Here is a 14,439-nt window from a genome sequence, read left to right as displayed (position 1 = left end):
CAGACAAAGAAAATCAAATCCATTGCAGGAGCATTTTTTGAATTTGGAACATTACAACGCTCCTGCAATGTTGTATGAAACGGCTTGCTGGGGTTATTAAATACTCTTTGATCGGATCTCTTTTGTCATTATTGGCATACCTTAGTCTCTTTGCGTTTGCCTGTCGGCACATATGATAAAAAAAATTGGCGGCAAAGCTGAAAATTAGTCTTGATTTGTTATAATTAAAATGAGTTTCAACGGTTCAGAGAGTGAAATGGAGATTGATTACTCCACCAGATTTAAGATCAGAAGCGAAATTGGCAATAGAAAACCTGCTTCCAGCGAAGTCAAAAGAAAAATACATGAAAGTATATGAAAATTTTATGAGTTGGAAAAACGAGAAAAACGTGAACATTATCTCCGAAACAGTATTTTTGGCGTATTTCTAAAACTAAAAATCCAAAAACATTATGGGCTATTTATTCCATGCTGAAATGTAGGTACAGTTCATGTTAAAAATCGCATAAACTTGACAAGTTATGGGAATTTAACTACATTTAAGTTATATTTTACACAAAAAGAGTTTATTTCCCTCCATTCTTTTGAGAAAAGCACTATATATGCCTCGGCGGGAAATGGCAATAATGTCCTATTATTATTTTCAATATTTGTTTTGTATGGACATATTTTCTATTAGAGAATTTATTGACGCAGGGTTTGACAGTTCTGCTGTGAAACAATTTCATTAAAACAACAGGGAGCATATTTTACGAAATAATTCTTGACTTCTTAATTATTGACAAATTCATAAGAAATAGTATTTTATTTATTTTGTACTGAACAACGTCTGTCGGGTCAGCTAGTCTTCATATAAATAAATATAAATATCTTTATTAAAAATGACGAAGTTTAGAACCTAATTGTAAAGACGCACCAAGTTCAAAGTTACAGTAAAACTTTCATATACTCAGAACACCACCCCCAAGCATACTCACTCATATAATAACTACATACATTCATACCCATTATCGGTATCGCAAGCACAATTCAGGACAAGAATAATTTGAAGAGTACTATTTCATACCACAGATCAGAAAAAAGTAGCAGAAGTGGCATCATGTCATTTTTCTGTTCCGTGTTTCATACCAACGATGGGTAGTAACTAATAACAAACATAAATTTCTGTATTACACACGCAATGTAAAAAGTTTTCTGAAATTGATTCACAAGTATGGTGTTAATAAATTATCTATTAAAGTGCTTTTTAATACACTTCTCAATAGCGATTCACATTCCATCAGAAAGTTTCAAGTAAAAAAATCGTAATCTCTTAAGCTTAGTTCAAAGTAAAAATTTAGTAAAATCTTTTGACATTCATAATTAGTGTCATCGGCATAGATAAATTATGTGATTTTGATTTGATTTACTTACAAGGCATATAGTGGGGAAGGTTTCCAGTCCGGACGTCCTGAATGATGATCCGGTAGGCAGCAGCCTCGGCGATTGTGATGGTGATGAGGTTCCCAAACACCAACTTCCGTAGTGTTTGGGGCACGAACTCTCGATTGTTTGCCCATGACTGTATCCGCGATTTTACTGAACAAATAAAAACCATCCTTACTCGATTGATTAATCACGATATCTCTAGAACTATAAGGCGTAAAGACTTGTTAGGTAGGAACATTTTTTTTTAGCGGCGTTGAACACTTTTCTTGGTATGGGCATAAAATGTTAAATTCGCGTCAGGACACGGGACCTGATCCAAAATTCGTAAGACAGACGTTGCAATTATGGATTAAAGTTGAGTTTTTTGAGAGAATAAACTTTTTAATATAAAATAATTATAATAGTTCTGAAGTGTTAAATTTTTTATGTAATATAAATTGCATTTTTGTGTATGATAGCGCAATTAATGAATGTTGTACTTTTATACTAATAAATAAAGCAATTCGTGCGAAATAATTCCCTAACCATTCTAAAATATTCAAAAATGCACACCGTTAATGTTCAAGTGTCACTTCTGCCGTCACTCCTGGAGTGCAACCCGTTATTTTGTTTTAATCATAAACAGAATACCGTCTGTCACGTCAGCTAGTTATATTATAAATGGGAACCAGAGTTTGTGTACTTCTTAATTAATATCATCAAAAAATTTTACACACTCGTTCTTTTACACCCGTACTGATAGTACACATACGTACTGAAAGTAAACACACAGAAGTTGTATGAAGCATTAGAGATATGGTCCCACTGAAGAATGCTACATAACAGCTGAATCCAGAAAGCTTTTAATGTCGAGGTATCACAGCGCGTCGGCAGAAACCGGGAACTGCTGCAGACCATCAAACGAAGAAAAGACATGGACATCTTCTGATTATGGGAGAAATAGAAAGCAAGCGAAGTGCAAAATAGAAAGAAATCTTGGCTACGAAACAACCTGACCCTTCCACTGGACCAATATTAACAGAGTGGAAGGCCCGTTTCGTTTAGCACAAAACAGGACTAATTTTGTTGAAGTGACCACTAACCTCCAGTACTGGAGAGTCACATGAAGAAAGAGATCAGTTAAAAAGAGTAACTGACTGGTAGGTAAAAAAATGGTATAAATAATTGTACCTACCTATTATCGCGAAATAAACGACATCTAAATTTAACAGAAAAAAACTATAAGAATACTTTCAAATATTGTCGTACTTACATGCTGCATATCTTTTTTCATGAAATATAAAATACTATCTATCTATATCCTTGAATAGTATAAGAGTGAACTCTGTGAACGGCTGGATCACTTGGCGTTGCGTAGAGACGTCGCTTAATTATGTGTCTTCTACCGCATTTATCATGGGGAGTGTTACGAAGAGCTGTTTAACCTGCTTCCTGCTGCTGAATTCCACCTTCGCGCGACACGCCACTAGTTAGGATTTCATCCCCACCATCTGGATGCGTGGCGGTCCTCCACAGTACGGTTTTCAAGGAGCTTTCTTCCACGTACTCCAAAGCTGTGGAATAAGCTTCCTTGTGCGGTGTTTCCGAGACGATACGACATGGGTACATTCAAAAGAAGCGCGTACACTTTCCTTAAAGGCTGGCAACGCTCCTGTGATTCCTCTGGTGTTGCAAGAGAATGTGGGCGGCCCTAATACCTATTCCATAAAAAAAACACACCTAGTGAAATCTGCTATTTTTCTTAGCATTACTTTTTATTCCAATGGTGCCCCAATATTTAAGAATTTGCTAATACTTTTTTTAATAGTAATAATAACGTTTGTTTTTCAAATATTACAATTTCATTATTAGTACAAGTTTAAAATATTTTTCTAAATTATATAATTTAGATACAGGTAGTAAACACAGCTAAACTAATATAAACTGTGTTTCAGCTGTCAGTGACTTCTTTTCGATACCAGACCTATTCAAATCAAATTAAAATAAAAGTATAACTTCTAATAACGGGTGTGTATATGTGTGTGTGGGTGTAAGGGTTTATACCCTTTTAACTTACTCGTTTTAGGGTGTGGTATTTTTAGGATATGATAATAATATGAAATTTATTAAAAGGTTTTATTGTATCAAATTCTCGGTCTCGTGGAAATTCAGCCCATGGAGCCAGTTTTTGGTTTTTTTTCTTGCATTGTTATTAGAACTCAAAGTTTGTGGGTTATATTTTGTCATATATTCGTTGCATTATATATTTGTAATTGTGAGTTTTCAATTATTTAACCAGCACATTAGTTCGCTCAAAGCATTTTCAGAATGTGTACGGGTCGCGTTCCAGTATTTTCCATGTAAAAGCAACACTGTCTCATCAGCGTTTGTAATGATATTACAGAAGTAGATTGTTTTAGTACATGATACGTTTATATATATATCAGGAAAAGTGTTGGCCCTAGAATAGTCCCTAGCGGATCTTCATAATAGAGGTTTGTCTCTTGACCAGTCAAGTTGCCAATCTTTACACATTGTGTTAATATAGAAAGGTAACTTAGAAACATTTCTAGCACTATTCCACGAACACCAACTCCTCCTAATCTTGATAATAGAATTGGAACAGAGACAGTATCAAAGGCTTTGGCAACGCCTATTACTTGGGTCTGCAGCATACGCAGATAAAAAGATTAGACAATTTACCGACATAGATATGGAGCACCTCTGTTTATTTTAGTTATTTTAATAGTATGACTTCCGGTATATTATTATGGGACATTGCAGCCGATATTAAATAAATACTTGCTAAAAAATACTTTTATCTTCTTACCATGCTAACTACATATGTAACAGTCGAATAATTGAAGTATCAAATTTTCGTTATCAAGTTCTTATCAATTCAAATACACCTCACGTACTATTTCTACGATATTACTCACCTTTATTGTAGCAAGTATTGAGGCAGCTCATTGTTGTGTGACAAGTGAGTCCCTTATCGATCTAACCCAAAATTGGTCGATACTTATTGCTTCATCGTTTACAATCTGAAACAAAGTAGTTACCTTATAATTATCTTTAAGGAGTGGCCGCAACTTTTCTTATGAACCAGGAAACGCCGAATATATTAAGGATGTTATGTATAGGGGCAGTGCAGCTGATATAAACCATCTTTGTGCTGCATAAGAGGGATTTTCGTGCTATTTACAATCTAGGTCGCAGAGAATCATTAAGAGAAAAATTTAAAGAAATAGTAATTTTGCCTGTTGCATCTCAATATATTCATGATAATTTTCTTTATGTTCAGAAGCACATTAACGAATTTGCTAGAAAATGCCACAATCATAACGTTCAGTCGAGTTAGTAAGCCTTTTATATTGGGCGATGTATGCATGTATACATGCTTTTACAACATGATCCCAGTAAATGTACAAGAAAAAATGTTATTACCAAATTCAAAATATTTTCAAAAAAGTTTGTGTGGGTTAAAGTAAAAATTACTATATATATTAAACCATATTTGTGCTGCAGAAGGGAGCTTAACGCGCTATTTACAGCCTAGATCCCAGAGAATCGTTAAGAGAAAAATTTAAAGAAATAAACATTTTGACTGTTGCATCTCAATATATTCTTATTTTTTTTATGGAATAGGAGGACAAACGAGCTTACGGGTCACCTGGTGTTAAGTGATCACCGCCGCCCACATTCTCTTGCAACACCAGAGGAATCACAAGAGCGTTGCCGGCCTTTAAGGTAGGTGTACGTGCTTTTTTTGAAGGTACCATCTACGACACTAAATGCCAGCGATCTTGAGCGATATGAGTTCACGGCTGCCGGCCCGCCATCTATGTAACAAAGCCAATATTTTCAAAATTCTTGCGTGGAAAACAGTTTATATGCTTACAATCCTCGTTATTCACTACTAATCTGAATAAATGAACCTACATAAAAAAGTACAAGCTATAAGAATAACTTTTCTGAGAGAAGTACCAAAAAAATGCGTCGCGCCGTGCCAAAAAAATTTGTTTAACTTCAAAGAAAAGTGGTAGTTCAAAAAGGCTCGGCAGTGTTAACTATAACCAACAGCAAGCATTAGCAACCTACAAATAAGCCTTAAGGATATGTGTAAGAAAGAAAGAAAGAAAAAAAGTTTATTCATGATATAGTACCTACAATAAAACATAAAACAAAATTGAGAAATATTATTTTCTATACGTCACAAAGTGGTCCCAACTCAGCATATTTGCTGGTTTGAAAACCAGCGCTGGTCTTCCGTGTGGCCATTTGGTGACGTCGCCTTAAAGATAATTATATAGTAACTAATGCGTAGACTGAGTAAACAAGATAATGTATTAGCTTGTCAATTTCTGAAGTTTCTAAAAACAGGATTAAGTAGTGTTCATAGCTCGAAATGCTATACTTTCACCACAAAACTTGTCTAAAAACACCATGTTTGCGTGTTTTCTGCTTACTCTTCGCCTTAAGGAAGGTGTACGCGCTTTTTTTGAAGGTACCCATGTCGTATCGTCTCAGATACACCGCACAAGAAAGCTTCTTCTTAATAATTATCCCTATGTTCAGAAACAGTAACGAATTTAGTTTCTTTTAATGAATTGCATGAATTTAAAGCCTTCTGTTTTCACTTTCTCCAAGCGCTTTGAACACTATTATTAGAGTCATACGGGTCATGTACGAGGTCACAGAATGGCTCAAGTGGAAGATCGGCGCTGGACATACATAATATGTGTATCAGTATACTTTTTTTATGAAAATAAGGGACAAGGCGAGCAGAACGTTCAGCTGATGGTAATTGATACGCCCTGCCTATTACAATGCAGTGCCGCTCAGGCTTCTTGAAAAGCCCAATATTCTGAGCGGCACTACAACTGCGCTCGTCAACTTGAGGTATAAGATGTCGTCTCATTTGCCCAGTAATTTCACTATCGACGGCGTGCTTCAGACCGAAACACAGCAATGTTTACACATTACTGTTACTGCGGCAGAAATAGGCGCCATTGTGGTACCCATAATCTAGCCGGCATCCTGTGCAAAGGAGCCTCCCACTGGTAAAAATATAATATGGCGAGCTTGAGTCTATTTGCGGCTGATCTGTAGTTTTATTGTTTCATTAATGGTATGTTTTATTTTAAATCAATTTAAGTTTGAATTGTTCTATTTTGTACTTAGTGGTTTAAGCTGCTAATAAAATATTTTATTACTAGCTGACCCGACAGACGTTGTTCTGTATATAATAAATAAAATAATGTTTTATATGAATTTGTCAATAATATATACTATATACCAAATATATACACCAAAAATTACTTCGTAAAATATGCACCCTGCTGTCGTAATAAATTGTTTCACAGCAGAACTGTCAAACCGTGCGTCAATAAATTCTCTAATAGAAATTATGTATGGACACATCAAAGGAAAAACAAATTTGTTGTTTTTGTTTAATTTAGCAGCATTTTCCTATTTATTCACCTTTTAAACCTTCTCTGGACTTCCATAAATAATTCAAGACCAAAATTAGCCAAATCAGTCCAGCCGTTCTCGAGTTTTAGCGAGACTAACGAACAGTAATTAATTTTTATATATATAGATTATTATTATTAGATTTCAATCACAACTACGACTACTCTAACAGTACTTAAGTACTCTCACTTATGTTAACACAGCATTTATGCTGGGACTAACCCGAAAGGCGCGGGTTCAAGTTATGCATCATCCATAAATGTTGGTACTAATTTGTGAATACTTGCAAAACTCCAGAAGTGAAGGATGTCAAAAATAACAAATTGTTTAGATTTGAAAGAGCGACATCTCAAGTCATTTTTCTAATACGCAATTATTGGGTTGAGCAGGTTATCAACTGTAAATTAGATCCTGTAGATGGAGCCACAACCTGAGAACTGAACACTAATAGCCGCGGGTTCGAGTACCACTTCGTCAATAAATTTTGAGTGAATGAGTAAGTCTTTATTGCAAACAATGTAAAGAATAGTATTTAAGTATAATTCTAATGTTAGTTATATTCTAATATAAGTATTCAAATCCAAAAAAAATATTCAAAATAGGATATGAAATCACTTGAAAGTCAAAAACTACCACCCATTCCAAAATGAATGCCTCAGACCTGAGAAGAACGGGCTCAACAACCTCAGCGGGCTTTTTTTTTCAGCGAAAAAATATGTTTACAAAGTAATATTGTACAATTAAACTTATTATTTAATAGCCTGTGGGCGGTCACTCCTTTCCTAATCTGTGGTATCATTAAGAAAGTCATTTATGTTATAGTAACCTTTACCACACAAACATTTTTTAACAATTCTTTTGAATAACGTAATACTTTTGTTTTGAACATTTTCTGGGATCTTGTTGTAAAAGCATATAAATATACATCGCCCCACAAAAGACTTACTAAATCGACTTAGCCGAGTAGTAGGCATTATAAGTTTAATAATATTCTTAGTTTAGTAATATCCTAATCTTAATAATATTTTTATGTAAGTGATAATATTAATCTTCATCATCATTCGCTTGTCTTCCGACGTAGACCTCCTCCAGAATTTTCCATTGTGCTGTCCAGAGCAGAATGTCTCCACGTTGGTCGAGACACTTTTTTAAAATCATCTTCCCATCTAATTAATTCTGTAGTCCATAAATTTTGGTACAAAATTTGTATAATGTGAACAGAGCGTGCTCGTCTTTTGGCCGTGACACAAAATGAGTCAGGCTTTTCGTTACAAGCCTTGCCTTCTGCGCCGATTGAAACGCTACTTGACAATATGACATTGTATAACTCCGGCTAGGTATTAAACTGAATGAACCACATCAATGTAGATGTGGCGTTCAGTTAGATGCTCTTGGGCGTCACGGGTTATCCTGCCTAAAATCGGCAGGCCGTATCAGTCGTCACGCCAGCATTATTGAAGTCATCCGCAGGGCATTTGCCGCTCTTAATATACCAGCTGTTTTAGAGCCAAATGGTAATACCAGCCGCGATGGCAAGCATCCTGATGGAATGACGCTGGTGGCTTGGGCACGGGGAACGGCGCTGTTGTGGGAAGCTACTTGCTTCGACACTCTGGCTCCTTCTCATGTCCAAGTTACGTCAGTTGGTGCTGGGGCTGCTGCTTCGACAGCCGAAGACAGCAAGCGTCGCAAATATGTTGGTCTCAGTGAGTCATACATCTTTGTGCTGTTTGGTATCGAGACATTTGGCCCGTGGGGCCCAGAGTGTTCATAATACTATCTTCGCGCCTCAATAAGGCTACTGGAAACCCAAGCGCTCGCAGATAGTTCGGTCAACGGATCAGCCTTGCTATCCAACGCAGTAATGCTGCCAGTATTCTTGGTACGCTTCCACGTAATGATAGCTTTAATTTTATGTAGTCATAGTATTGTAAATAATGTTATAAGATTTGTTTTATTTGTATAATGATTGTGTATATCAAAATAGTATTTGAACAGTTGTTCTGAATAATATTCAACAACAATAGGTGCTTAATGCTAAGTGACTGCTTCATTTACTTGTAACAGTATCCAAGAAGAGATTTTTTTTTTTATTTATTTATTTATTTATATATTGCTCTGATTTTTTTATTTAAAATAGTTGATTATCATTTAAAGAAAAATTATAAAGTGGATACCACAACGGTGCCTATTTCTGCCGTGAAGCATTAATGTGTTAACATTATTGCGTTTCTGTCTGAACATTTAATGTGACTTAACATCTTATGGTGGCCTGATGCTCCTGTTACCGGAAACTCTGCTTGTTTAAATTTTACGTTATTATATTTTTAGGTACTTCAGTAACTCTTGTGTTTTTACATATTAATTTACATTACTTTTTGACTTAAACAGTAAGGCATCTGTTTACTTTTAATCGTCGATTTGTATTGAACAAAGACTTAATTATTCTACTTTAATTGTATTTTAGTTTAAGCTATTGGTCTAGTTGCCAATGCTTTAAAGTTAAAAAAAAAAAACAAAATAGTTATTTTACACATAGGTTGACACACACACAAACACACAGTTTCTTACACATGTGTTTACTTTATCCTTTTTTACTTTCTTTTGAATTGAGTTTATGTTTTAGTGATACTCATACACAATCGTGTGATTTAAATTTATCCCCAATCTCTTTTGTTGACTCTCGTCTTGGTGGATGAGCGGGGCACCTGTGGTAAAATACGGGTCCACACCTAGTACAGGAGGCCCTTGCTACTAGCTTGACGGATATCCAACAACTTTGAGCGGGAAGCTATTTATCACATTATTTAACGAACAGCTGATCGATGTCGGTCATGTTTTTTTGCGTTCGAGTGCTTAAAATAGGTTTATAGAAGGGTCCTAGCTACTATAAGTCACGTCAACTTTATCGAAGACATAATGAGCATTTTAGCTCTAATATGCGATTATGAATACTATTTTTTACAAGTGTTTATTAGCGATGTTTTAAATCTCCGCTAAGTCATTATTAATAAGACAGTAAGAGAGAAGGGAAGAGTCCATTGCTGTTAGACAACCGATAAAAACAGGCCAGGATTATATTCGTGTGCGTGACAAACTACGTCTTAAACTGGCGATTAGTATGACACTTTGTGTTGGTGTGCGTGAATTTCTTAAAATAGAGGTTAGATCTAAACTCACTCAAATTTTTTCGACGTTTTCACAGCTGCCGTAGTCTATCTGGACGTATAAAAGATCTAAGGTTATCACATTAATCAATCCATTAACGGCCGTTTTCAATAACCTATCTATCCTTAGTTTAACTTACTAGAGGTAGTCAATCTATCCTTTTACGCTCACGTACATTTAAATAACCTATCGACATTAAACATTGGACTATAACTATATTGGACATAACTGTGGATAGATAAGATCTTGTCATTAAACGGTGACAGCAATGTATCCGTAAGTAGAGATACGTTATTGAAAACGGCCGTTACTGAATTTACGAACATCGGCAAAGTAAAGAAAATGAGATGACACTTAACCAAAAAGTTTTATTATTCATCCATAATAAAAAATAAAATTTTATGACAGTAAGCCGATTACAATACAGGGCCGCCCAGGATTCTTGAGAAACCCAAAAATTCTGAGTGACACTATAATTGCGCTCGTCACCTTGAGATGTTACCCAGTACTTTCACTAGCTACGGCGCCCCCCTGACCGAAACACAATAATGCTTACAGTAATTAATTCATCTACCTACTCCACCAAAAAAAATACGAAAGGTACACGAACTCTAATGCGTTCACATCATAGATTATAGAAAAAATAAAAACTGTACAAATTAGACTCAAGTTGAACATTCTTACATAATTCATTGAATTTAGAAACGACTATCCCCTTCACTCTAATACTAGGTAAAAGTGATAGCAAGAGCGCAAAACCGTCCAAAAGCAATTTTCGTAGGCGCCCTGTTTAATCAGCTATCAATTTAAGTTTATTTAGTATTAATTTTATTATTATTTATCAATGAAGTGAAACTATATTCTTGTAAAGTTTATTAAAATACAGTACAAGTTTACTAAAGGCAATTTCACCTTCAAATCAAATCAAATCAAAATCACTTTATTATGCAGGTCAAGGAAATGACTTTTCTATCCACCGCCTTTGAGGGTTCAGCTTTAATTAGATGGAGAAGTGGCAAGAAACTCATTGTGACAATCACTCACTCACAAATCATTTCAGTTACAATATATATAAAGTGATTCAACAATAACACTCAAACTACAAATACAGTTTATTGAGTACAGTCATGGCCGACCACTACTGTATCAACAATAATAGTAGGCCACGCCACACACACCGCAAATAAATAAAGGTATTTAGAGACCATTTCATTAGCAATTATAAAAAATATGATATTTAATTTTAAAACCATGAAGCAGAGTTTCCGGCTACAGGATCATCCTGCCACCACAAGTAGCGCCCGTTCACGAGCATGACGCATGGGCCAGCCATCGCCTCCCTTGACCATATTTTAAGGAAGGTAACGACCCGTCCCATGTCCCATGACACCGCCACAATCGAGCTGATGAAAACTGTCATAAGAACTCAACCAAATAACAAAAAAAAAGAATGTTCATCTACAAAATATTCAACAACATTTACTAAACACCTGTACCTACAAATTGACCATTTTGCTTATACACTGGCCTGCAAAAGTAAGTATTACACTTTTCAAATTAAATTTTTTTCTTAACTGTAGAAGGTAGAGATTTAAGATTAAAAACGTTTTGTTGCAAATTTTATACGCTTTAATTCTTAGAAACTAAAATTATACATTAGTAACATTTTTAACTTAAAAAAGATAAAACAATGAAAATAGACATTTTTAGTTTGGTGTAAAAAAATTCAACTAAAATGAATTACATGTTATTTAATTTTTAATAACTGGTATTGCCTCCTCGAGCACTGATTACAGCTTCGAGCTGTTTTGGCATACTGAACACTAGGTTTCGGAGCCGATGTTGGGGAATATTCTCCCATTCTTCTACCAGGGCCTGCTTTAGTGCCCCGAGGGTAGTAGGTTGTCTGCGATTTCTGACTAGCCTCCCAAGCTCATCCCAGGCGTGTTCAATCGGGTTAAGATCAGGACTTCTTGATGGCCAAGCCATCACGCTGATACCGACCTCCTGAATATACTCTTGTACGATATGAACCGTGTGTGGCCGGGCATTATCATGCATCAGCATCGATACATCACCCATATTTGCTAAATACGGCCCTGCATACTCATTGAGAATCTCTTGAGCATATCTTTGCCCAGTGAGGATGCCATTTTCTATGGCTACTAGCTCTGTGCGACCTTCTGAAGAAATGCCAGCCCATACATATACACTGCCTCCACCGTATTGGACTCTTTCTGAGATGCAGGCTTGAAGGTATCGCTCACCAAGTCGCCTGTAAACACTTCGCCTTCATCAGAAGTGTAAAGGGAGAATCGAGACTCATCTGCAAACAAAATTCTTGACCATTCTTCTTCATCCCACTGCATGTGTTCACGGGCGTATTGCAGTCTCGCTACTAGATGCTGTCTCTCGAGTTTTGGGCCACTCGCTGGTCTTCGGGGTTTCAAATTTGCTTCAGCAAGTCTTCTTCTCACTGTACTGTCACTAATGTAGTCCCTCCGGGTCTGAAGTAGCTGTTGCTGGACTTCAATTGCAATTTGGTGGCGATTTCTTAACACAGTGGAAATAATATAACGATCTTCTCGGGCACTGGTACATCTGGGTCTGCCATTACAAGGTCTCCTCAGATGGTGTCCAGTCTCTTCGTACCTTCGCTTTACCTTCTGGACCGTTCGTACCGTCACACCCACCATTCTTCCAGTGCGACGCATACTGATGCCTAGTTCCAGAAAAGCCATGATCCTAACACATTCTTCAACTGAAAGAGGCATGATAAATAAATGTTATGTGCTTTTTGCATAAATTTTTAAAACAAGACCCATCGATCTTGAAAAAAATTTGAAACAGAAAGAAAAATGTGAATGGTAAAATTGTAATTCGGAAACGTCCACTTTGAAAAAGGAATGGTTTTGTTTTTGAAGTTTTTTTTCAGCCAATTCTTAAAAGAAGGTTACCGACTATAAAGTTTTTATGTACAAAATTAAATTCTCTTTGGAGTCCTTTTTATTTCGAAAGTATATCTTGTGAACTTAAAACGTTATCCCAATTTTAAAAGTGCGATACTTACTTTTGAAAGCCAGTGTAGTATAATAATTAACCAAGTTCAAAAAAGGAGGAGATTCTCAATTCGGTATTTTTTTTTATGTTTGTTACCTCAAAACTTTCGACTGGTTGAACCGAATTTTATAATTCTTTTTTTATTTGAAAGCTGGTGCTTCCCGTGTGGTCCAGATCTGACAATGGCATCCATGATAAAAATCATAAAAGTCTTAAATTTGCAATACATACGAATGGCAAATTGAATGATAAATTTACGAATAACTCAATATCACGCCAACCGATTTCGATGATTCTTTTTTTATTGGAAAGGATATACTTTAAAGATAGTTTGGTGAGAGTTTGGTTAAGTTCTGATAACGGAATCCATGGCAAAGTAACGGAACTCTTCAATTAAGCGCTTACGTTCATTGCTGCATTGAAAAAATTTGTATAATATCTGCACATATTTAGACAAGCTGTTAGTTAGTATACTTCAAATTCACTAAAAATCAAAAAATAACAAAAAAACAACCGACTTCAAAAACACTATTTCAAAACAATAGGTAAAAAAATAATTGCGTATTTTTATACAATCTAATTCTAGTTACGATTATTGTAATTTTTGGAGTCGGTGTCATCCAAGATAGGTTTGTTACTACATACATAGTTATAGGTGAGATGTGCTTGAGTCGTGAGGAGGCGAGAGGCGAGAGCGGTTCGCGGCAGAAAGACACCGATTCCAAAAATTACAATAATCGTAACTAGAATTAGATTGTATGAAAATACGCAATTATTTTTATACTCTTTAGTGCATGTTATATCTATTATACCACAAGGGTCTATTCTTGGAACCTTCCTCTTCCTAATTTATATAAATGATCTACCTAACCTTGTAGAAAAAAAACACAAGGTGGTATTGTTTGCGGATGACACTTCACTTATATTCAAAGTGAAACGAAGCCAAGTTTTGTATGACGAAGTAAACAATGCTCTATCTAACATCGTATACTGGTTTAGCGCCAATAACTTATTGTTAAATAATCATAAAACCAAATATATTAAATTCACCGCGCCAAAAGTCAAAAATGTACATGCGAATATTTTATTAAATGGAGAGGTGGTAAAACCAGTGGAATCTGCAATATTTCTTGGCATTACTCTTGATTCCAAATTGCAGTGGGGCCCCCATATTGAAGGATTGGCGAATAGGCTTAGTTCTGCAGCATATGCGGTTAAGAAAATTAGACGGTTAACTGACATAGATACGGCGAGATTAGTATACTTTAGTTATTTTCATAGTATTATGTCCTATGGTATATTGTTATGGGGCAGTGCGGCCGATATTAA

At 35.7% G+C, this 14,439-nt stretch overlaps 2 protein-coding genes across 4 annotated transcripts in view; both read right to left on the bottom strand.

Moving 5' to 3' along the window:
• LOC126975609 (solute carrier organic anion transporter family member 1B1-like) overlaps positions 1-14,439 on the bottom strand; it is a 49,650-nt gene that overhangs the window by 17,976 nt on the left and 17,235 nt on the right. For 2 of the 3 annotated variants that reach the window (XM_050823576.1, XM_050823579.1), the window contains exons 2-3: positions 4,347-4,451; positions 1,414-1,578 (exon numbers count right to left, since the gene is read on the bottom strand). In XM_050823576.1, coding sequence (XP_050679533.1) covers positions 1,414-1,578; positions 4,347-4,377 — 196 coding nt within the window. In that variant the 5' untranslated portion in view covers positions 4,378-4,451. Of the gene's footprint in view, positions 1-1,413; positions 1,579-4,346; positions 4,452-10,062; positions 10,083-14,439 lie in introns of those variants that run through there. The other variant, XM_050823578.1, reaches the window with a different exon arrangement.
• The window catches only part of LOC126975623 (glutamate-gated chloride channel), a 144,646-nt gene continuing 135,518 nt past the window's right edge, over positions 5,312-14,439 (bottom strand). Inside the window, exon 10 of the mRNA XM_050823624.1 lies at positions 5,312-5,345. Within this exon, the coding sequence (XP_050679581.1) occupies positions 5,327-5,345 (19 nt within the window). The 3' untranslated portion in view covers positions 5,312-5,326. The remainder of the gene's footprint in view (positions 5,346-14,439) is intronic.

This window comes from Leptidea sinapis, chromosome 36 (assembly GCF_905404315.1).
Source record: "Leptidea sinapis chromosome 36, ilLepSina1.1, whole genome shotgun sequence".
In the NCBI taxonomy this organism is placed as follows: Eukaryota; Metazoa; Arthropoda; class Insecta; order Lepidoptera; family Pieridae; genus Leptidea; species Leptidea sinapis.
The sequence above is the reverse complement of the archived record's forward strand: the minus strand, read 5'-3'. Positions and strand labels throughout refer to the sequence as shown.